At 48.9% G+C, this 22,435-nt stretch overlaps 2 protein-coding genes across 2 annotated transcripts in view; one reads left to right on the top strand and one right to left on the bottom strand.

Moving 5' to 3' along the window:
• TMC5 (transmembrane channel like 5) overlaps positions 1-8,923 on the bottom strand; it is a 95,753-nt gene extending 86,830 nt beyond the window's left edge. Inside the window, exon 1 of the mRNA XM_069734133.1 lies at positions 8,653-8,923. The gene's annotated coding sequence lies outside the window, so the exon portion shown is untranslated. The remainder of the gene's footprint in view (positions 1-8,652) is intronic.
• Positions 8,924-18,601: 9,678 nt separating this feature from the next.
• Positions 18,602-22,435, top strand: part of TMC7 (transmembrane channel like 7) — a 35,286-nt gene continuing 31,452 nt past the window's right edge. The window contains exon 1 of the mRNA XM_069734132.1: positions 18,602-18,749. Coding sequence (XP_069590233.1) covers positions 18,728-18,749 — 22 coding nt within the window. The 5' untranslated portion in view covers positions 18,602-18,727. The remainder of the gene's footprint in view (positions 18,750-22,435) is intronic.

Genomic DNA, 22,435 nt, shown 5'->3' with positions numbered 1-22,435 from the left:
ATAGTATAATACACTCCTCAGTCCTCCATATAGTATAATACATGCCTCATAGTCCTCCATATATTAAAATACACTACTCAGTCCTCCATATAGTATAATACACTCCTCATAGTCCTCCATATATTAAAATACACTCCTCAGTCCCCCATATAGTATTATACACTCCCCATAGTCCTCCATATAGTATAATACTCTCCTCAGTCCTCCATATAGTATAATACACTCCTCAGTCCTTCATATAGTATAATACACGCCTCATAGTCCTCCATATATTAAAATACACTACTCAGTCCTCCATATAGTATAATACACTCCTCATAGTCCTCCATATATTAAAATACACTCCTCAGTCCTCCATATAGTATTATACACTCCTCATAGTCCTCCATATAGTAAAATACACTCCTGAGCCACCCAGAGGAAAAGAGGGAAGGAAAGACAAAACAGACTACAGAAAAAAAAATGGCTCAGCACTTTTCTTCCCTTCTTCTGAGATGCGTTTAACTCATTGTTGGCCAGTTGTACTGTTATGATCTGGTGGCCTAGGAGCAGCATGTGACATACCCTGGAGAAGGTGGTACCTGTATTGACCGCAGACCCTGAATTTAGCACCGGAACTAGAAGTAGCCGTGGGATGTACCTAACGCTCCCTAGACACCTCGACATAGCCTAAGGACTAACTTCCCCTAAAGATAGAAACGGGAAAACTATCTTGCCTCAGAGAAAATCCCCAAAGGATAGACAGCCCCCCACAAATATTGACTGTGAGAGGAGAGGGAAATGACATACACAGACTGAAATCAGGATTTAGGATTTAGCAAAAGACAGAGTACTATGCGGTCAGTATTAAAACACTAGAAAATATCCACCACAGAAAATACAAATCTCCACATCTGACTAAAGACATGGAGGGTATATCTGCATCTCCAGAGATACAGCTTGGCTGCAAAAAATCCTTACACAGACAATGCTGGACAAGACAAAACATGAAAATGCACAGAACTATAAGGCCCACAGCATGTGGACAGCGAAAACAAAGCCAGAACTTATCTTTGATGAAAAGAACAGCAAACAGGAGAGACCAGTCAGGGATGTGAATCCTCCAAAAACAATGGGCAACTGGCACTAACTAAAGGATCAAGCAAGACTAAAATAGCCCAGTCCAAATTGCAATAAGTGGACACACCTGACAAATGCTGCGATCCAAAGACAGCAGCACTACCACTCATAACCACCGGAGGGAGCCCAAGAGCAGAATTCACAACAAATACAGCCCCCAGAGAATATAATGATGTTGCAGATTTGTTCTTAATGTATTTTGGCATTGAAGCTGGATCTACCTTTTATCTTGGTGCACATTCGATCTCTGCACCAATCATTGTTTATGTGACTGCTACAGTAGCGTAGCTAGTGGGGGGGGGCAAAGGGGGCCATCACCCCAGGCCCCGTGCTCTGAGGGGGCCCATCTGGAGCTAAGCTACTGTTACTGTATTGGCATGTGCAGCACGCCGATATAGTTACATTCTGCGGCAGAGCAGGGAGGATCGATCTCCCTGTAATGCCACCAGCCACTATGGGGCTCCTGAGCCGGCGGGGGGTGGTGCCAGCAGTGGGCCCCATGCCCATTATCACAGGTTCAGCTGTATCGGCTAGATGCCGATACAGCTGACCGCATTGATGAGAGAGGGAGCGTTACGCTCCCTCTCCCATCATTCCCCTCTCAGCGTCTGACGACGCCGACACTGACAGGGGTCGCGATGATGTCACTACCCGGCACCCGCAGTCAGGAGGTGTGCGGGTGCTCAGAGCAGCAGAGGAACCAGTAAGAAGAGAGGCAAGTATTTATTTTTTATGGGGGCTGCCTTATACTACAGAGTCTGCCTATGGGGGCTTCCTTATACTACAGAGTCTGCCTATGGGGGGATTCCTTATACTACAAAGTCTGCCTATGGGGGGCTTCCTTATACTATAGAGTCTGTCTATGGGGGTCTGCCTTATACTACAGAGTCTGCCTCTGGGGGCTGCCTTATACAGCAGTCTGCATATGGGGGTTTTCCTTATAATACAGAGTCTGCCTATGGGGGCTGCCTTGTGCTATAGAGTCTGCCTATGGGAGCTGCCTTGTGCTATAGAGTCTGCCTATTGGGGGGTTGCCTTGTGCTATAGTCTGCCTATAAGGGCTGCCTTATACTACAGAGTCTGCCTATGGGGGGTTTCCTTATACTACAGAATCTGCCTATGGGGGCTGCCTTATACTACAGAGTCTGCCTATGGGGGGCTGCCTTATACTACAGAGTTGGGATATGGGGGCTGCCTTAAGCTATAGAGTCTGCCTATGGGGGTGCATTATACAATATAGAGTAGGCCTATGGGGAGTGCATTATACTATATTGAGGCCTATGGAGAGTGCATTATACTATATTGAGGACTATCTGGTGCATTATACTATATGGAGGCTATCTAGGAGGCCATCATACAGTGTGGAGATTACAGTGAGGGGCCATCATACAGTGTTGGAGCCATCAAACAGTTTGGGGGCTACTAAGGGGTCAGTATACTGTGTGGAGGTGCTATACAGTAAGGGACATTATACTGTGTATAAGAGAGCATCATACTGTGTAAAGGGGAGCTGTACGGGGGAGACTCGGGACATTATTAAATGTAAAGTGGGCACTTATAATGTTAAAGGGGAACTTAGGTTACTGTGACTATAAAAGGGGCACACAGGGCAATATTACTTTCTAGGCGGCAAAATATGGGCACTGTTTTCTAGGGCACTTGCACCCGGCATTACTATATTCTAGAGAGTTGCTGTAGAATTTAGAGGGCACAGAGAACCACACAGTAAGGGCAGTAATAGAAACACATACAGCAGCGGCTCAGTATTGGGGTATCAGGGGCAGAAATAGGGACACATACGGCAGCAGCGGCTCAGTGATGGGGTATCAGGTGCAGTAATAGGGACACATACGGCAGCAGCGGCTCAGTATTGGGGTATCAGGTGCAGTAATAGGGACACATACGGCAGCAGGGGCTCAGCATTGGGGTATCAGATGCAGTAATAGGGACACATACGGCAGCAGCGGCTCAGTATTGGGGTATCTGGTGCAGTAATAGGGACACATACGACAGCAGCGGCTCAGTATTGGGGTATCAGGGGCAGTAATAGGGACACATACGACAGCAGCGGCTCGGTATTGGGGTATCAGGTGCAGTAATAGGGACACATACGGCAGCAGCGGCTCAGTATTGGGATATTAGGTGGAGTAATAGGGTCACATGCGGCAGCAACGGCTCAGTATTGGGGTATCTGGTGCAGTAATAGGGACACATATGGCAGCAGCGGCTCAGTATTGGGGGAACAGGTGCAGTAATAGGGACACATACGGCAGCAGCGGCTCAGTATTGGGGGAACAGGTGCAGTAATAGGGACACATACGGCAGCAGCGGCTCAGTATAGGGGTATCAGCAGGATGAGGATTTGTGCAGGTTGGGAATAGATGGTGATGGGGCTGGAATATGAGAAGTGAAATGTGTCTTTGGCTGGCGTCACACTAGCAGTATTTGGTCAGTATTTTACATCAGTATTTGTAAGCCAAAACCAGGAGTGGAACAATTAGAGGAAAAGTCTAATAGAAACATATGCACCACTTCTGTATTTATCACCCACTCCTGGTTTTGGCTTACAAATACTGATGTAAAATACTGACCAAATACTGCTAGTGTGACGCCGGCCTTTGTTGTATTCTCTGCAACCGAGTCGTGGCTGGAAGAAGTTGTCATGTCGGTCAGGACCAGATGGAAAAGACGGGAAAAATGAACGATTCCATCAGAAAGAACATCAGCGGTAAGACATTATCTGTAACTGTGTGTATATGTTCTGCAGGGCTGGTATCTACCACTGACCATATGGCGGTAATATCCATGTTGGTCGTTATATAGAGATTATCTTCAGCAATAGCGCGGTCATCTGCTGAGGTTCTCCTCCACTATTAGGGCGCGTCACCGAGTTGTAATCAAGGTTACTTGGTTATGGGCCCACTCAGAAGCAACGCCCCCCCTGGACCTAAACCCTAGCTATGCCTCTGGTTCTACAGCACCGATCTCAGAATCACGAGAGGGTCCTGTAGGTTCGACCACCACTGATCAGCAAATTATCCCCTATCCTTTAACCCCGTATTGACCACCAATACATCTTTTTACTGACTTGCATTATAAGAGATTAGCGTCCCCAGACAGGTGACAATCTTGCTGCTATCAGCTGAACACTAGAGCTGACAACTTGTTGCATCAGGCACGATCAGTGTTTGTACCGACTGTAGCTGTTAAACCCCTTAAATTCTGCTGTCAATAATGACTACAGCATCTAGATGGTTAACAGAGTGTGAGGGCTCCCTTTTTAACCCCATCGGCATCTTGAGTTCTTGATCGGGTGGTTTTGATGTTTGCCATGGCAATTCATGGAAATTCATGGACTAATAATGACCTTAGAGTCTGCTGGCTACAGTGACCTGTTCAGACGTTATCAGCATTTAGATGGTAAAAATACATTTCTTCATTCCTATCATGCCACTTTGCATTAATTCCTGAAAAGCACATGAAGGGTTAAGAAACTACCTGGAAAAATTTTGAATATGTTGAGGGGCGCTGTTTTTAAAATGGTGTTACTTTTGGAGGTTTCCAATATATAGGACCCCCAAAGTCACTTTAAAACTGAATTGGTCCTAAAAAAAAAAATAAGTTTTTGTAAATTTCCTTGAAAAAGGAAAAATGCCTGCTATATTGTTAAACCTTCTAAAATGCTAACAAAATAAAACAACATTTTACAAACGGTGCCGATGTCAAGCGGACATGAGGGAAATGTTATTTATTAAAGTTTTTGTGTGGTAAAACTATCTGGATTAAAGGGATTATCAATCAAAATTTGAAAATTGCTAATTTTTTTACATTTTTTCTAACATTTCTGATGTTTTTATAAATAATCGCAAAACAAATCGACCTAAATTTATAATTATCTTAAAGTACAATGTGTCACGAAAGAACATACTCAAAATCAATGGGATATGTTGAAGCGTAATAGAGTTATTACTACATAAAGTGATACTGGTAAGATTTCAGAAATTTGGCTTGGTCACTAAGGGGTTAAGCTAATTGCCTATTTCTAATGACAACCAAGAGAATAGTGACTGTGGATCTGGGCTACACTACACAATCTAACTCAGTATTTATTTCTTTTACTCACTTATATAGCGCCATAGCGCTTTACAGACATCATCATCACTGTTCCCGATGGGGCTCACAATCTAGATTCCCTATCAGTATGTCTTTGGAATGTGGGAGGAAACCGGAGATCCCGGAGGAAACCCACGCAAACACGGGGAGAACATACAAACTCCATGCAGATGTATTCCTTGGTTGGATTTGAACCCAGGAGCTCCGTGCTGCAAGGCTTCAGTGCTAACCACTGAGCCACCGTGCTAACCACTGAGCCACCATACAGTGCTAACCACTGAGCCACCGTGCTAACCACTGAGCCACCGTGCTAACCACTGAGCCACCATACAGTGCTAACCACTGAGCCACCGTGCTAACCACTGAGCCACCGTGCTAACCACTGAGCCACCGTGCTAACCACTGAGCCACCATACAGTGCTAACCACTGAGCCACCGTGCTAACCACTGAGCCACCATACAGTGCTAACCACTGAGCCACCGTGCTAACCACTGAGCCACCGTGCTAACCACTGAGCCACCATACAGTGCTAACCACTGAGCCACCGTGCTAACCACTGAGCCACCGTGCTAACCACTGAGCCACCGTGCTAACCACTGAGCCACCGTGCTAACCACTGAGCCACCGTGCTAACCACTGAGCCACCATGCCAGATCAACATCAGTGATACTATGTATTTACACATTCATTTTGTGTAACTGCGGCAGGGCTCTTCAGAATGCAAGTGTCGTGTGACAAATATCATCGCTACGTAAAGGATTCCGTCCCAGACAAGAGAAAGCCACAGGAGTCTATTTATCTGCTCAGCCCACATTTTTCAGATTAAAGACATTGCAAAAGAGAAACTTAATTACAAGCGAAATCTGAAAAGTCATAATGCTGGAAGATACTCCTTACACATATAGCTTGTGTTATGCAACGGGGTGGCTCAGTGGTTAGCACTGCAGTCTTGCAGCGTTGGGGTCCTGGGTTTAAATCCCACCAAGCACATCTGCCAGGAGTTTGTATGTTCTCCCCGTGTTTGCGTGGGTTTCCTCCAACATTCTAATGACATAGTGATAGGGAATCTAGATTGGGAGCCCCAATGGGGTCATCGACAGTGATGATGATGTCTGCAGAATGTGATGGCGCTTTATAAGCAAAGCATAATAAACAATAATAATAAACGCATGGATATATTGTATAACTGTTACGTATAAATGCACTTTTCTATAACCAGGAATAGTATATCACATATGTATATTCAGCATTGTGTCCTGCACTTACATAATTACCAATGTATAGCACACATCCTGTACAGCAAACAGTGTGTATTGCGATCATTGTACTTATATATGTACATCAGATTAATATTTACTCTTATGTATCTACATATAGAACACAGGTAACACAGCATACAACCAGCATGACGTGTATGATGATCCTTGTACTTATATACAGAACAATACTCTACATATAGCCCACATACAACACAGCAACAATAAGTAAATCTGATAAATGTTGTATATGATATGTACAGTACAATGTAAAGCAATGCAGCCCAGGTACAGAGACATACAGTCCGGCACTGCTATAGAGCTGAGATCATTCATGCACCATCTGTATATATTGTACAGTGCAGACCCTATAGATCGTGCTACATTACACATCCCATATGCTCCCATGCAGCTCCCCAGCCTGGAGCACCTGTGGTCGGTGACATTACCTATGATCGGTGACACTACCTGTGATCGGTGACATTACCTATGATCGGTGACACTACCTGTGATCGGTGACATTACCTGTGGTCGGTGACACTACCTGTGATCGGTGACATTACCTGTGATCAGTGACATTACCTGTGATCAGTGACACTACCTGTGGTCGGTGACACTACCTGTGGTCGGTGACACTACCTGTGATCAGTGACACTACCTGTGATCGGTGACACTACCTGTGATCAGTGACACTACCTGTGATCGGTGACATTACCTGTGGTCGGTGACACTACCTGTGATCGGTGACACTACCTTTGGTCAGTGACACTACCTGTGGTCGGTGACACTACCTGTGATCAGTGACACTACCTGTGATCGGTGACACTACCTGTGATCAGTGACACTACCTGTGATCAGTGACATTACCTATGATCGGTGACATTACCTGTGATCGGTGACACTACCTGTGGTCAGTGACATTACCTGTGGTCGGTGACACTACCTGTGGTCGGTGACATTACCTGTGATCGGTGACACTACCTGTGATCAGTGACATTACCTGTGATCGGTGACACTGCCTGTGGTCAGTGACATTACCTGTGGTCGGTGACTCTACCTGTGATCAGTGACATTACCTGTGATCGGTGACACTACCTGTGGTCAGTGACATTACCTGTGGTCGGTGACACTACCTGTGGTCAGTGACATTACCTGTGGTCGGTGACACTACCTGTGGTCAGTGACATTACCTGTGGTCGGTGACACTACCTGTGATCAGTGACATTACCTGTGGTCGGTGTTATTACCTGTGGTCGGTGACATTACCTGTGGTCGGTGACATTACCTGTGGTCGGTGACACTACCTATGATCAGTGACACTACCTGTGGTCGGTGACATTACCTGTGATCGGTGACATTACTTGTGGTCGGTGACATTACCTGTGGTCGGTGACATTACCTGTGGTCGGTGACATTACTTGTGGTCGGTGACATTACCTGTGATCGGTGACATTACCTGTGGTCAGTGACACTACCTGTGGTCGGTGACATTACCTGTGGTCAGTGACACTACCTGTGGCCAGTGACATTACCTGTGGTCGGTGACATTACCTGTGGTCGGTGACATTACCTGTGGTCAGTGACATTACCTGTGATCGGTGACATTACCTGTGGTCAGTGACATTACCTGTGGTCGGTGACATTACCTGTGGTCAGTGACACTACCTGTGGTCAGTGACATTACCTGTGGTCGGTGACATTACCTGTGGTCGGTGACATTACTTGTGGTCGGTGTTATTACCTGTGGTCAGTGACACTACCTGTGGTCGGTGACATTACTTGTGGTCGGTGACACTACCTATGATCAGTGACATTACCTGTGGTCGGTGACATTACCTGTGGTCGGTGACACTATCTATGATCAGTGACATTACCTGTGGTCGGTGACATTACTTGTGGTCGGTGACACTACCTATGATCAGTGACACTGTCTACCTGTGGTCGGTGACATTACCTGTGGTCGGTGACATTACCTGTGGTCGGTGACATTACTTGTGGTCGGTGACACTACCTATGATCAGTGACACTACCTGTGGTCGGTGACATTACCTGTGGTCGGTGACATTACCTGTGGTCGGTGACATTACTTGTGGTCGGTGACATTACCTATGATCAGTGACACTACCTGTGGTCGGTGACATTACTTGTGGTCGGTGACATTACCTGTGATGGAAGCCTGGGCTCTTTCTCCTCCAAGGTTCTGTCACCAGGAAAGGATGAGACCGGAGATCTGCAGCCCAATTTTAAGAGAAGCAGCAGGGGACGATCGCCGAGAAGGTGCTGACAGCCGATCCCAGCCGATCCCAGCAGATCCCAGGAGATCGCAGCTCCCTCAGTCCTCACTGCTGCCTGCTGCTCCCGGAAACCTTCCCCAAAGCCGTTCCCTGGGAGACAATCAGCAGCTGACTGCCTCCTATGGAGGAATGTCATAGATGGTCACAGCGATCACCTCCCAGTCATCACACCCAATAATACACAGTGAACACATGAAGAATTATTACATGCTGTAAAAATAAAAAGTGCAAATGTAAAGTCCTATAATTAACAATCTGTCAGTGAGCTCCTCCTTATTGGGAGATTGTAACTCTTATCTGTCTGTTTCTGAACTTCTCTGTGTTAATGACCCCATAAATGTTCAGCCATGTGTAATGATGAGCGAATGTGCTTGGATAAGGTGTTATCTGAGCATGCTGAGTGCTAACCAAGCATTTTCCACGCTGCACCAACACAAGCTCTGCCACCGGACTAGTTACTTTGTTCCTTTATTTCACAAAATACATCCGAAAGCTGAATAGTAACGTTTCGGCCAACAATGGACCTTTCTGAAGCCAGTCTTTTGTCATTCTGTAGCTGGATTAAGAAAGCCCCACTGTTGGTTGAAACGTTACTATTCAGCTTTCGGACGTATTTTGGAACATAAAGGAACAAAAAGGCGCTGTGTACACATGTTGCAGGTTTCCTACGGATCCGCAGCGTTATTTTTCTGTGCGGAAACACTGCAGATCCGCAAGTGTTTTACAGTGCAATGTAAATCAATGGGGGAAAAAATGCTGTGCTAATGGTGCGGAAAAATCTGCACGGAAAACGCAGCAGATTCAAAGAAGGAGCATGTCACTTCTTTTTGCGGATCTGCTGCGTTTCTGCACCCATTCCATAACAGAAATCCGCAGGGGTAAAAAAAGGCAGAAATCCGCACATAATCCGCAGCAAATCTGCAAAAAAAGAGCACAAAATCCGCAAAAAAACGCACAGATTCTGACCTGCGTTTTCTGCCAAGGAATGCAGAATCTGCACAGAAAATTCCACAGTCAAATCCGCAATGTGTGCACATAGCCAGAGCTTTATTATATATATATATATATATATATATATATATGCATTGATATTTGTGAAAAAGGCACACATAGTTGTTGTAACTGACTGTGCCCGTCATGAGCTGAGCTATAAATCGATCATGGTATTTAACTCGTATAATGAACGCCATGAAATACATTGGAAAATTCAAAGTTCTTTATTAATCTCACCACTAAAAGGATGGAATAATCGGCGATCGAAAAGTCCTATGTACCCCAATGTGTCTATAAAAAATGTAAAAGTTATATCTCTCAGAAAAAGGAGACCCCCCAAAAAATGATGTTTTAAAAAACTATATATAAAAGAAACTACACTCAACAATGTAATTTGCAGCACCAAGAAAGAAAATTCACGGAGTTATGGAAATCACAGAATGGATAGACATGTTAATGACATCCAAAAATGGAAAGAATATTGTGAAAACATCTCAATTTATTCAGCATGGTTTATGAGCGCCATGTGCAGAAATCCTCGCACTTATACAGCTTGGTTGCTATTAATAAGGTTATTAATGGTTGTCTGTGGAATCTTCTGCCACACCAAATGCACTTGGGCAAATCATCAAGATTCGCTGCTGGCAGCTTCCAATGAAGCCAATGATTTCCCAGATGTGCTCATTGGAAAACATGTCTGGAGACGCTACAGAGTCTCGCTTTTGTCTCGTATGAAACGATAGCCAGAGCTTGGTCTGGAGACCAATTAGGCAATGCCATGAAAGGGCCTGTCGTTTTTCAACATGACACCAAGCCACATGTTGCTCGTGCTATTGTGATCAGTTTGCTTGGCCAAAATGTTACCTGGCCTGCAGAGTCTCCAGACTTGTCTTCCTTTTGAGCACATCTGGGACTCCAATGGTCGGCGGTTGCAATAGGAGCTGCCAGCAGAGCATCTTGATGATTTGCCCAAATGTATTTAGTGACAAAACATTCCTCAGAGATTAATAATATCATTGGTAGCAGTAAACGGATGTAAGTGCGGTGATTTCTGTGTGTAGCGGTCATACTCGATACTGAAACTGTGCATTCACTATAAACTGTAAAATGATGATAATTACAGTGAAAAATAATCAAATAATCTGTATAATGATCAAGGACGTGTTTATTTTTTTATAGACTGGGCAAAAAAGTGCTCTATTTTTATAGACTGTCATGGAATCTCTGGATGGTTGGCAACCCTGATACCCAGGTGGGCTCCTGTGCAGGAGCGGACCTCTAAGCCCCCATCCTCCTACATGTGCAGACCTTGGTACAGTACACTTGATTTGAAGGCATAACTAGAGTACTATGGACTAAATATGGTCCAGGGCTTCCACCTAACAGTAGCGCTGCTTGGGTATATAAACTAGTTTTGTATATTTTCTGTATTATTATTATTATTATTATTGAATCACCATTGATTCCATGGTGCTGTACGTGAGAAGGGGTTCCATACAGGACACAAATACTGTATAAATTACAATGTAAATACTAACAATGACTGACTGGCCCTTGCGGCCTTACATTCTACAGCAGGGGTCCCCAACTCCAGTCCTCAAGGCCCACCAACATGTCATGTTTTCAGGATTTCCTTAGTCTTGCCCAGGTAATAATTGCATCACCTGTGCAATGCAAAGGAAATCCTGAAAACATGACCTGTTGGTGGGCCTTGAGGACTGGAGTTGGGGACCCTTGTTCTACAGGATACGGGTTGCGGCAGCTCTGGTGGTGGTGAGGTGGCAGGGAGTCAGTGCAGGCTGTAGGCTTTCTTGAAGAGATGGGTTTTCAAGTTCCATCTGAAATTTCTAAATGTGGTGGATAACCAGACGTGTTGAGGCACAGAATTCCAGAAGATGGGGGATACTCGGGAGAAGTCTTAGGCCGGCCTCACACTCAGCGTATAAAAATACGGTCCGTTATTTACGGCCGTAATACGCAGAAAAGTCCCCAAAATAGTGGTCCGTATGTCATCCGTAGGCAGGGTGTGGCAGCATATTTTGCGCATGGCATCCTCCGTATGTAATCCGTATGGCATCCGTACTGTGAGATTTTCTCGCAGGCTTGCAAAACCGACATACGGACATACAATGGATCCATGTGCTTAAAAAAACCGTAAAAACATATATACTGTCTATATATATATATATATATATATATATATATATATATATATACTGTATATATTAGTGAGACAAATATATGTATATATATTAATATATCATACAGCGCTAGATAGCTTAAAAGCCGGTAATTCAATTGCCGGCTTTTGCTTTCTCCTTCCCAAACCCGACATGGTATGAGACATGGTTTACATACAGTAAACCATGTCATATCACCTTTTTTTTGCATATTCCACACTACTAATGTAAGTAGTGCGTATGTGCAAAATTTGGGCGCTCTAGCTATTAAATTTAAGGGTTAAATCGCTGAAAAAATTGGCGTGGGCTCCCGCGCAATTTTCTCCACCAGAATGGTAAAGCCAGTGACTGAGGGCAGATATTAATAGCCTGGAGAGGGTCCATGGTTATTGCCCCCCCCCCCCCCCCCCGGCTAAAAACATCTGCCCCCAGCCACACCAGAAAAGGCACATCTGGAAGATGCGCCTATTCTGGCACTTAGACTCTCTCTTCCCATTCCCGTGTAGCGGTGGGATATGGGGTAATGAAGGGATTAATGTCACCTTGCTATTGTAAGGTGACATTAAGCCAGATTAATAATGGAGAGGCGTCAATAATGCAGAGGCGCCCTCTGCTGGATGTCCTCTTATGAACTCGAGCCTGGGAAGTTTTCAGAATATTTTCCCACGCTCGAGTTCATATGAGGACATCCAGCAGAGGGCGCCTCACCGCAACTGAAGGTAACTACAGGTCATTGACCTACATTCCATTAATTCCCCGGGGTTTTACAGGCAGGAGCACAGCTGCATTAACAGAGCTTCTGCTTGTAAAATTAGTTAACCCCTTCAGATGGATTTACATCGTGGTACGTGACAGAACAACGGAAGGTATGGGATATTGTTGTTTTTTTATTTTACCTTTTTTACAGAACAAGGGTCTTCAGGTGGATTACCAGTATAATAAAATATTACAACAACCTGTGTATTTATTTCATTAAAATACATTGTAATAATGTGTGTGTGTATTTTTTAACCATTTCATACTAATGGATTAATAATGGATAGGTGTCATAATTGACGCCTCACCATTATTAATCTGCCTTAATGTCACCTTACAATAGCAAGGTGACATTAACCCTTTATTACCATATATCCCACCGCTACACAGGAGTGGGAAGAGAGTGGCCAAGTGCCAGAATAGGCGCATCTTCCAGATGTGCCTTTTCTGGGGTGGCTGGGGGCAGATGTTTTTAGCCAGGGGGGGGGGGGGGCAATAACCGTGGACCCTCTCCAGGCTATTAATATCTGCCCTCAGTCACTGGCTTTACCATTCTGGCAGAGAAAATTGCGCGGGAGCCCATGACAATTTTTTGCGCGATTTAACCCTTTAATTTAATAGCTAGAGCACCCAAATTTTGCACATACACACTACTAACATTAGTAGTGTGGAATATGCAAAAAAAAAAAAAAAAAAAAGGGATATGAGATGGTTTACTGTATGTAAACCATGTCTCATATCATGTCGGGTTTGGGAAGGAGATAGCAAAAGCCGGCAATTGAATTACCGGCTTTTAAGCTATCTAGCGCTGTATGAAATATTTATATATATATATATATATATATATATATATATAGTGTGTGTCTCACTGACACACACATATATATATATATATATTTATACCCCTATACTATGTGTAGACATTTATTCTACCTATTCTATTCTAACCTGTCAGTGTGATATTACTGTACACCGCGATGAATTGCCGGCTTTTCTCTAGAACACCGTTGCGTATTTCTCGCAAGTCACACTGTTGGTCCGTGTGTAATCCGTATTTTTCTGGCCCCCATAGACTTTCATTGCCGTATTTTTTGCGCAATACGGTGACAAACGCAGCATGCTGCGATTTTCTATGGCTGTAGAACACCGTATAATACGGATCAGTAAAATACGGCTGATAGGAGCTGGGCCATAGAGAAGCATTGTACCGTATGCAATCCGTATTTTCAGCACCTCTGTTACATCCGTAAAACACGCTAGTGTGAGCCTTAGAAGGATTGGGTGATGAATGAATACATGTGGAGGAGAGAAGGAGGTCTTGGGAGCACCAGGGAATAAGTGAGGGAAGGTATCAGGAGATTAGTTCGAAGATATAATGTAAGGTTATACACATGGGAAGAGGGAATCAATATCACCATTACACACTGAACGGGAAACCACTGGGTAAATCTGACAGGGAGAAGGACTTGGGGATCCTAGTTAATGATAAACTTACCTGGAGCAGCCAGTGCCAGGCAGCAGCTGCCAAGGCAAACAGGATCATGGGGTGCATTAAAAGAGGTCTGGATACACATGATGAGAGCATTATACTGCCTCTGTACAAATCCCTAGTTAGACCGCACATGGAGTACTGTGTCCAGTTTTGGGCACCGGTGCTCAGGAAGGATATAATGGAACTAGAGAGAGTACAAAGGAGGGCAACAAAATTAATAAAGGGGATGGGAGAACTACAATACCCAGATAGATTAGCGAAATTAGGATTATTTAGTCTAGATAAAAGACGACTGAGGGGCGATCTAATAACCATGTATAAGTATATAAGGGGACAATACAAATATCTCGCTGAGGATCTGTTTATACCAAGGAAGGTGACGGGCACAAGGGGGCATTCTTTGCGTCTGGAGGAGAGAAGGTTTTTCCACCAACATAGAAGAGGATTCTTTACTGTTAGGGCAGTGAGAATCTGGAATTGCTTGCCTGAGGAGGTGGTGATGGCGAACTCAGTCGAGGGGTTCAAGAGAGGCCTGGATGTCTTCCTGGAGCAGAACAATATTGTATCATACAATTATTAGGTTCTGTAGAAGGACGTAGATCTGGGTACTTATTATGATGGAATATAGGCTGAACTGGATGGACAAATGTCTTTTTTCGGCCTTACTAACTATGTTACTATGTTACTATGTATATATAGTGGAGACAGATTATTGATGGCTTTGTGGGTTAATGTTAGTAGTTTCAACTGGATAAGTTGGGGAATTGAGAGCCAAATAAGGGAGTTGCAGAGAGCAGAAGCGGAGGGGTTGCAAAGAGAGAGGTGGATTAGTCAGGCAGCAGAGTTAAGGACAGACTGGAGAGGTGTGAGGCTGTTAGCATGGGGACCACAGAGGAGGATATTTCAGTAGGCAAGGCGGGAGATAATGAGGGCATGCAATAACATTTTTCTAGATTCAGGGTTGAAGAAAGGACGGATGCTGGAAATATTTTTGAGTTGGAGGCAGTAGAAGGTGGTAAGAACTTGGATGTGTGGTTTGAAGGATAGGGCAGAGTCAAGGATTACTTTGAGAAAGTGTCATTAATTGTGATAGATAGATAGATAGATAGATAGATAGATAGATAGATAGATAGATAGATAGATAGATAGATAGATAATAGATAGATTGTGTAGGGCAGTTAAGTGAGATGGAGGAAAGATGATGAGTTCAGTTTTATCCACATTGAGCTTTAGGAAGCGAGGAGAAGAGGGAGGATATGGCTGATAGACACTCTGTGACTCTGGACAGCAGAGAGGTGACGTCCGGGCCAGAGAGGTTGATCTGAGTATCATTAGCTTATCGGTGGCCCTAGAAGCTATGGGACTTTATGAGTTGTTCAACACCAAGGGTACAGAGCAGAGCAGGAGTCCCAAGATGGAGCCTTGAAGGACTCCGACAGACAGAAGGCAGGATGGGGAGGCAGTATGGAAATGGGAAGTGCTAAATGTGAGGTTAGAAGGGTATGAGGAGATCCAGGATAGGGGGAGGTCTTTGATGCCAAGGGAAGAGAAGATCTGTAGTGGGAGCGAATGGTTGATTGTGTCAAAGTCAAAGGACATGTCTAGGAGAAGGAGTATAGAGAATTGGCTGTTAGCTTTGGCGGAAAGTATACTGATACTAATTTTGGTCAGGGCAGTTTCGGTGGAGTGTTGGTGGGACAGAAGCTGGTTTGTAGGTTGTCAAAGAGTAAATTAGATGAGAGGTGGGAGGACATGCTGTTTGAGGAGTTTGGAGGTGAAGGGGAGCAGAGATATGGGGCGATAGCTGGATGCAGAAGTTGGGTTGAAGGATTGCTTGTTCAGGATAGGTGTGTTTGAAAGCACAAGGGAAGGTACCAGAAGTTAACGATAGGTTGAAGAAGGGTTAGGGCTGGGTTGCGCAGGGTGGTGAGGTTGGGGAGGAGATGGGGTGGCGTCAAGTGCACAAGTGGTGAGGTGCGATTTGGAGAGAAGATGAATAAGCTCTCCAAGATGGGGAGGAAGGATATGAGGGAGGGGCAGTGGTATATTATACACAGGGGTTGTGGTGGTTGAGCAGTAAGGACTTGCTTGGTTTACTTTAGTCGATCTTGTTTTTGAGATGTAGGGCAAAGCCTTCTGCAGAGATGGGGGAGGTGGGAACGGGTGGTGGAGAGCAATAAAAGTGTTGAATAACTGCTTGGGGTTGTGGGATAAAGAAGACACAAGGGTGGTGAAGCCGACCTGTTTAGCAGAGGTGAAGGCCAACTTGAATGTGAAAGTTGCTTTTTGAATGCAGTGAAGTCTTCCTGTGATCGTGTTTTCTTTCAGCACCGCTCTGCAACCCTGGACACTCGCCGAAGCTTTTTAGTGAAGTCGTTGTGCCAGGGTCGTCTATTGATTTGTCACACTGGTGCACGAGACCTGATGCGATTGTGGCGATGTAGAGAAAGGTGGCGCTGTCTGTATCGTGAAGATATGGAGGACAGCGGTAGGGAAGAGTCAGAGAGTGTGTGAAAGTCTAGGTGTGCGAGGTTTCTGCGGGGGTGCGCTAGTTGCCAGACATGGGGGGCAGGTGAGGAGGACAGGAATGATAAAGTGAGACGAAGGTGGTCAGATGAAATGAATGTTATAAACAAACTGCTGTACTCACCTTCCTCAGGTCCACCGGCGAGTGTCCGCCACTGATCCCGGTGTGTGGCATTGGCTACGGCGCTGATGTCGCGTTGACAGCCAATCAGTGAGCTGCCAATGTAGACGCAATGCTCCGATCAGGGCCGCTGAGCTCACTGACTGGCGGCCGTGTGCTCACGGACTGGCGGCTGTGTGCTTACTGACCGGTGGCCGTGTGCTTACTGACCGGTGGCCGTGTGCTTACTGACCGGTGGCCGTGTGCTTACTGACTGGGGGCCGTGTGCTTACTGACTGGCGGCCGTGTGCTCACTGACTGGTGGCCGTGTGCTTACTGACTGGCGGCTGTGTGCTTACTGACTGGCGGCCGTATGCTCACTGACTGGTGGCCGTGTGCTTACTGACTGGCGGCTGTGTGCTTACTGACTGGTGGCCGTGTGCTCACTGACTGGCTGCCGTGTGCTTACTGACTGGCTGTCGTGTGCTTACTGACTGGCGGCCGTGTGCTCACTGACTGGTGGCCGTGTGCTTACTGACTGGCTGTCGTGTGCTTACTGACTGGCGGCCGTGTGCTTACTGACTGGTGGCCGTGTGCTTACTGACTGGCGGCCGTGTGCTTACTGACTGGTGGCCTTGTGCTTACTGACTGGCGGCCATGTGCTTACTGACTGGTGGCCGTGTGCTTACTGACTGGTGGCCGTGTGCTTACTGACTGGCGGCCGTGTGCTTACTGACTGGTGGCCTTGTGCTTACTGACTGGCGGCCGTGTGCTTACTGACTGGCGGCCGTGTGCTTACTGACTGGTGGCCGTGTGCTTACTGACTGGCGGCCATGTGCTTACTGACTGGTGGCCGTGTGCTTACTGACTGGTGGCCGTGTGCTTACTGACTGGCGGCCGTGTGCTTACTGACTGGTGGCCGTGTGCTTACTGACTGGGGGCCGTGTGCTTACTGACTGGCGGCCGTGTGCTTACTGACTGGGGGCCGTGTGCTTACTGACTGGTGGCCGTGTGCTTACTGACTGGCGGCCGTGTGCTTACTGACTGGTGGCCGTGTGCTTACTGACTGGCGGCCGTGTGCTTACTGACTGGGGGCCGTGTGCTTACTGACTGGCGGCCGTGTGCTTACTGACTGGCGGCCGTGTGCTTACTGACTGGCGGCCGTGTGCTTACTGACTGGTGGCCGTGTGCTTACTGACTGGCTGCTGTGAGGTCAGGGTTGCAGCCAATGCCAGGCACCGGTATGATAAGTAATGTGCGGACTATTTGTCCATTTTCTGGAATGGAACAAACCCTTTACATGTGTTACATGTGCGCTCTCTGGAGGGTCCAGGACACCCCTAATAGTAGTATTTGCAGCACTTTCTACGTTGCACTGTTCATGGGGCTGCTCTCCAGAAGGTGCTACCTTATGAAGGCCTCCTTGGTACTAGCACAATTTGTGGAAGGCAGTGTTTATGGGGGAACTGCATATTGACGCACTTTCTGGATATCCCTGCTAGGTCTGTGTTCACATCTGCGTTATTATCGCGGCAGAGTGTTATGGAATTGCTCGTCATGCAGTTCTCCTCCATACTAATGATGACCAGTAAGTCACGTGTCATCACATCCGCTCTCCTCCCTTCAGGTGTGGTCACGTGCTCGCACACCTCAGACGATTCTGCGGACTCCTCCCCCTCCTGTGTGTAACACCTGGACTAAGACGCGCCCACTTTAGACCTCCCAACCAATCAGACTGCTCCCGGATACGAAGACCCTCCTCATCGATCGTCATGGTAACTATGGTGTGAGGAGGGGGGAGCGGAGCTCGGGAGGGGTTGGCGTAGTCCCCGCCCAGCCTGGCACAAGTGGAGGAGATCCCGGGACAAGTCCGTGTGACCGAGCGGAGCCCGGGGAGATGGACACTGAGGCTGATAACGGTAAGTGGCCCGGCCTGGGGTGAGTCAGTCACACGCTCTGTGACGTCCCGAGGTGTGAGAGTGACGTCATGTAGAAGGGGCCACTTTGTGTACTGGGTCATTAGGAGACGGGGTCCTAGCACTGCACACATGGTGCTGAGCACTTTACACCGGGAGTCTCTTCTTACAGAGGTAAAAGTTTTATTAATGACCCCATTGAGTTCAATGCAGTTTTTAAACAGGGTCATGTCAGTGTCCATACAGGGCCATGTCCGAGACCACACGTGGCCATGTCCGAGACCACACGTGGCCATGTCCGAGACCATACAGGGCCATATACGGGGCCATGTCCGAGACCACACGTGGCCATGTCCGGGACCATACAGGGCCATATACGGGGCCATGTCAGTGTCCATACGGGGCCGTGTCCGAGACCACACGTGGCCATGTCCAGGACCACACGTGGCCATGTCCGGGACCATACAGGGCCATATACGGGGCCATGTCAGTGTCCATACGGGGCCGTGTCCGAGACCACACGTGGCCATGTCCAGGACCACACGTGGCCATGTCCGGGACCATACAGGGCCATATACGGGGCCATGTCAGTGTCCATACGGGGCCGTGTCCGAGACCACACGTGGCCATGTCCAGGACCACACGTGGCCATGTCCGGGACCATACAGGGCCATATACGGGGCCATGTCAGTGTCCATACGGGGCCGTGTCCGGGACCACACGTGGCCATGTACAGTGTCCATACAGGCACTGGCGGACACACGAAGAAGAGGGCCCCTGTGCAAGAACAATATAGGGGCTCTTTGCAGCCCAAGAGCTCCTAAAAATGCAAAATTGCACCTTCTTTGGAGATAGAAATGGGCCCCCTTACCTCTTGGGCCCCTGTGCGGCTGCACAGGTTGCACCAATGATATTTCTGCCCCTGCATACGGGGTCGTCAGTGTCCATACGGGGCCATGTCTGTGACCTTACGGGGCCCTGTCCGGGACCATGTCTGTGCCCATATGGGGCCATGTTGGGACCATACGAGGTCATGTCCAGGACCATAAGAGGCTATCATGTCTGTGCCCATAAGGGGCCATGTCCGGGACCTTACGGGGCCATGTCTGTGCCCATAATGGGCCATGTCCGGGACGTTACGGGGCCATGTCCGGGACGTTACGGGGCCATGTCCGGGACGTTACGGGGCCATGTCCGGGACGTTACGGGGCCATGTCCGGGACGTTACGGGGCCATGTCCGGGACGTTACGGGGCCATGTCCGGGACGTTACGGGGCCATGTCCGGGACGTTACGGGGCCATGTCCGGGACGTTACGGGGCCATGTCCGGGACGTTACGGGGCCATGTCCGGGACGTTACGGGGCCATGTCCGGGACGTTACGGGGCCATGTCCGGGACGTTACGGGGCCATGTCCGGGACGTTACGGGGCCATGTCCGGGACGTTACGGGGCCATGTCCGGGACGTTACGGGGCCATGTCCGGGACGTTACGGGGCCATGTCCGGGACGTTACGGGGCCATGTCCGGGACGTTACGGGGCCATGTCCGGGACGTTACGGGGCCATGTCCGGGACGTTACGGGGCCATGTCCGGGACGTTACGGGGCCATGTCCGGGACGTTACGGGGCCATGTCCGGGACGTTACGGGGCCATGTCCGGGACGTTACGGGGCCATGTCCGGGACGTTACGGGGCCATGTCCGGGACGTTACGGGGCCATGTCCGGGACGTTACGGGGCCATGTCCGGGACGTTACGGGGCCATGTCCGGGACGTTACGGGGCCATGTCCGGGACGTTACGGGGCCATGTCCGGGACGTTACGGGGCCATGTCCGGGACGTTACGGGGCCATGTCCGGGACGTTACGGGGCCATGTCCGGGACGTTACGGGGCCATGTCCGGGACGTTACGGGGCCATGTCCGGGACGTTACGGGGCCATGTCCGGGACGTTACGGGGCCATGTCCGGGACGTTACGGGGCCATGTCCGGGACGTTACGGGGCCATGTCCGGGACGTTACGGGGCCATGTCCGGGACGTTACGGGGCCATGTCCGGGACGTTACGGGGCCATGTCCGGGACGTTACGGGGCCATGTCCGGGACGTTACGGGGCCATGTCCGGGACGTTACGGGGCCATGTCCGGGACGTTACGGGGCCATGTCCGGGACGTTACGGGGCCATGTCCGGGACGTTACGGGGCCATGTCCGGGACGTTACGGGGCCATGTCCGGGACGTTACGGGGCCATGTCCGGGACGTTACGGGGCCATGTCCGGGACGTTACGGGGCCATGTCCGGGACGTTACGGGGCCATGTCCGGGACGTTACGGGGCCATGTCCGGGACGTTACGGGGCCATGTCCGGGACGTTACGGGGCCATGTCCGGGACGTTACGGGGCCATGTCCGGGACGTTACGGGGCCATGTCCGGGACGTTACGGGGCCATGTCCGGGACGTTACGGGGCCATGTCCGGGACGTTACGGGGCCATGTCCGGGACGTTACGGGGCCATGTCCGGGACGTTACGGGGCCATGTCCGGGACGTTACGGGGCCATGTCCGGGACGTTACGGGGCCATGTCCGGGACGTTACGGGGCCATGTCCGGGACGTTACGGGGCCATGTCCGGGACGTTACGGGGCCATGTCCGGGACGTTACGGGGCCATGTCCGGGACGTTACGGGGCCATGTCCGGGACGTTACGGGGCCATGTCCGGGACGTTACGGGGCCATGTCCGGGACGTTACGGGGCCATGTCCGGGACGTTACGGGGCCATGTCCGGGACGTTACGGGGCCATGTCCGGGACGTTACGGGGCCATGTCCGGGACGTTACGGGGCCATGTCCGGGACGTTACGGGGCCATGTCCGGGACGTTACGGGGCCATGTCCGGGACGTTACGGGGCCATGTCCGGGACGTTACGGGGCCATGTCCGGGACGTTACGGGGCCATGTCCGGGACCATACGGGGCCATGTACGGGGCCATGTCAGTGTCCATACGGGGCCGTGTCCGGGACCACACGTGGCCATGTACAGTGTCCATACGGGCACTGGCGGACACACGAAGAAGAGGGCCCCTGTGCAAGAACAATATAGGGGCTCTTTGCAGCCCAAGAGCTCCTAAAAATGCAAAATTGCACCTTCTTTGGAGATAGAAATGGGCTCCCTTACCTCTTGGGCCCCTGTGCGGCTGCACAGGTTGCACCAATGATATTTCTGCCCCTGCATACGGGGTCGTCAGTGTCCATACGGGGCCATGTCTGTGACCTTACGGGGCCCTGTCCGGGACCATGTCTGTGCCCATACGGGGCCATGTTGGGACCATACGAGGTCATGTCCAGGACCATAAGAGGCTATCATGTCTGTGCCCATAAGGGGCCATGTCCGGGACCTTACGGGGCCATGTCTGTGCCCATAATGGGCCATGTCTGTGCCCATAATGGGCCATGTCCGGGACGTTACGGGGCCATGTCCGGGACGTTACGGGGCCATGTCCGGGACGTTACGGGGCCATGTCCGGGACGTTACGGGGCCATGTCCGGGACGTTACGGGGCCATGTCTGTGCCCATAAGGGGCCATGTCTGTGCCCATAAGGGGCCATGTCTGTGCCCATAAGGGGCCATGTCTGTGCCCATAAGGGGCCATGTCTGTGCCCATAAGGGGCCATGTCTGTGCCCATAAGGGGCCA

The sequence above is a fragment of the Ranitomeya imitator genome, chromosome 7 (assembly GCF_032444005.1).
Source record: "Ranitomeya imitator isolate aRanImi1 chromosome 7, aRanImi1.pri, whole genome shotgun sequence".
Taxonomy (NCBI): domain Eukaryota; kingdom Metazoa; phylum Chordata; class Amphibia; order Anura; family Dendrobatidae; genus Ranitomeya; species Ranitomeya imitator.
This window is presented reverse-complemented; position numbering and strand designations above follow the sequence as displayed.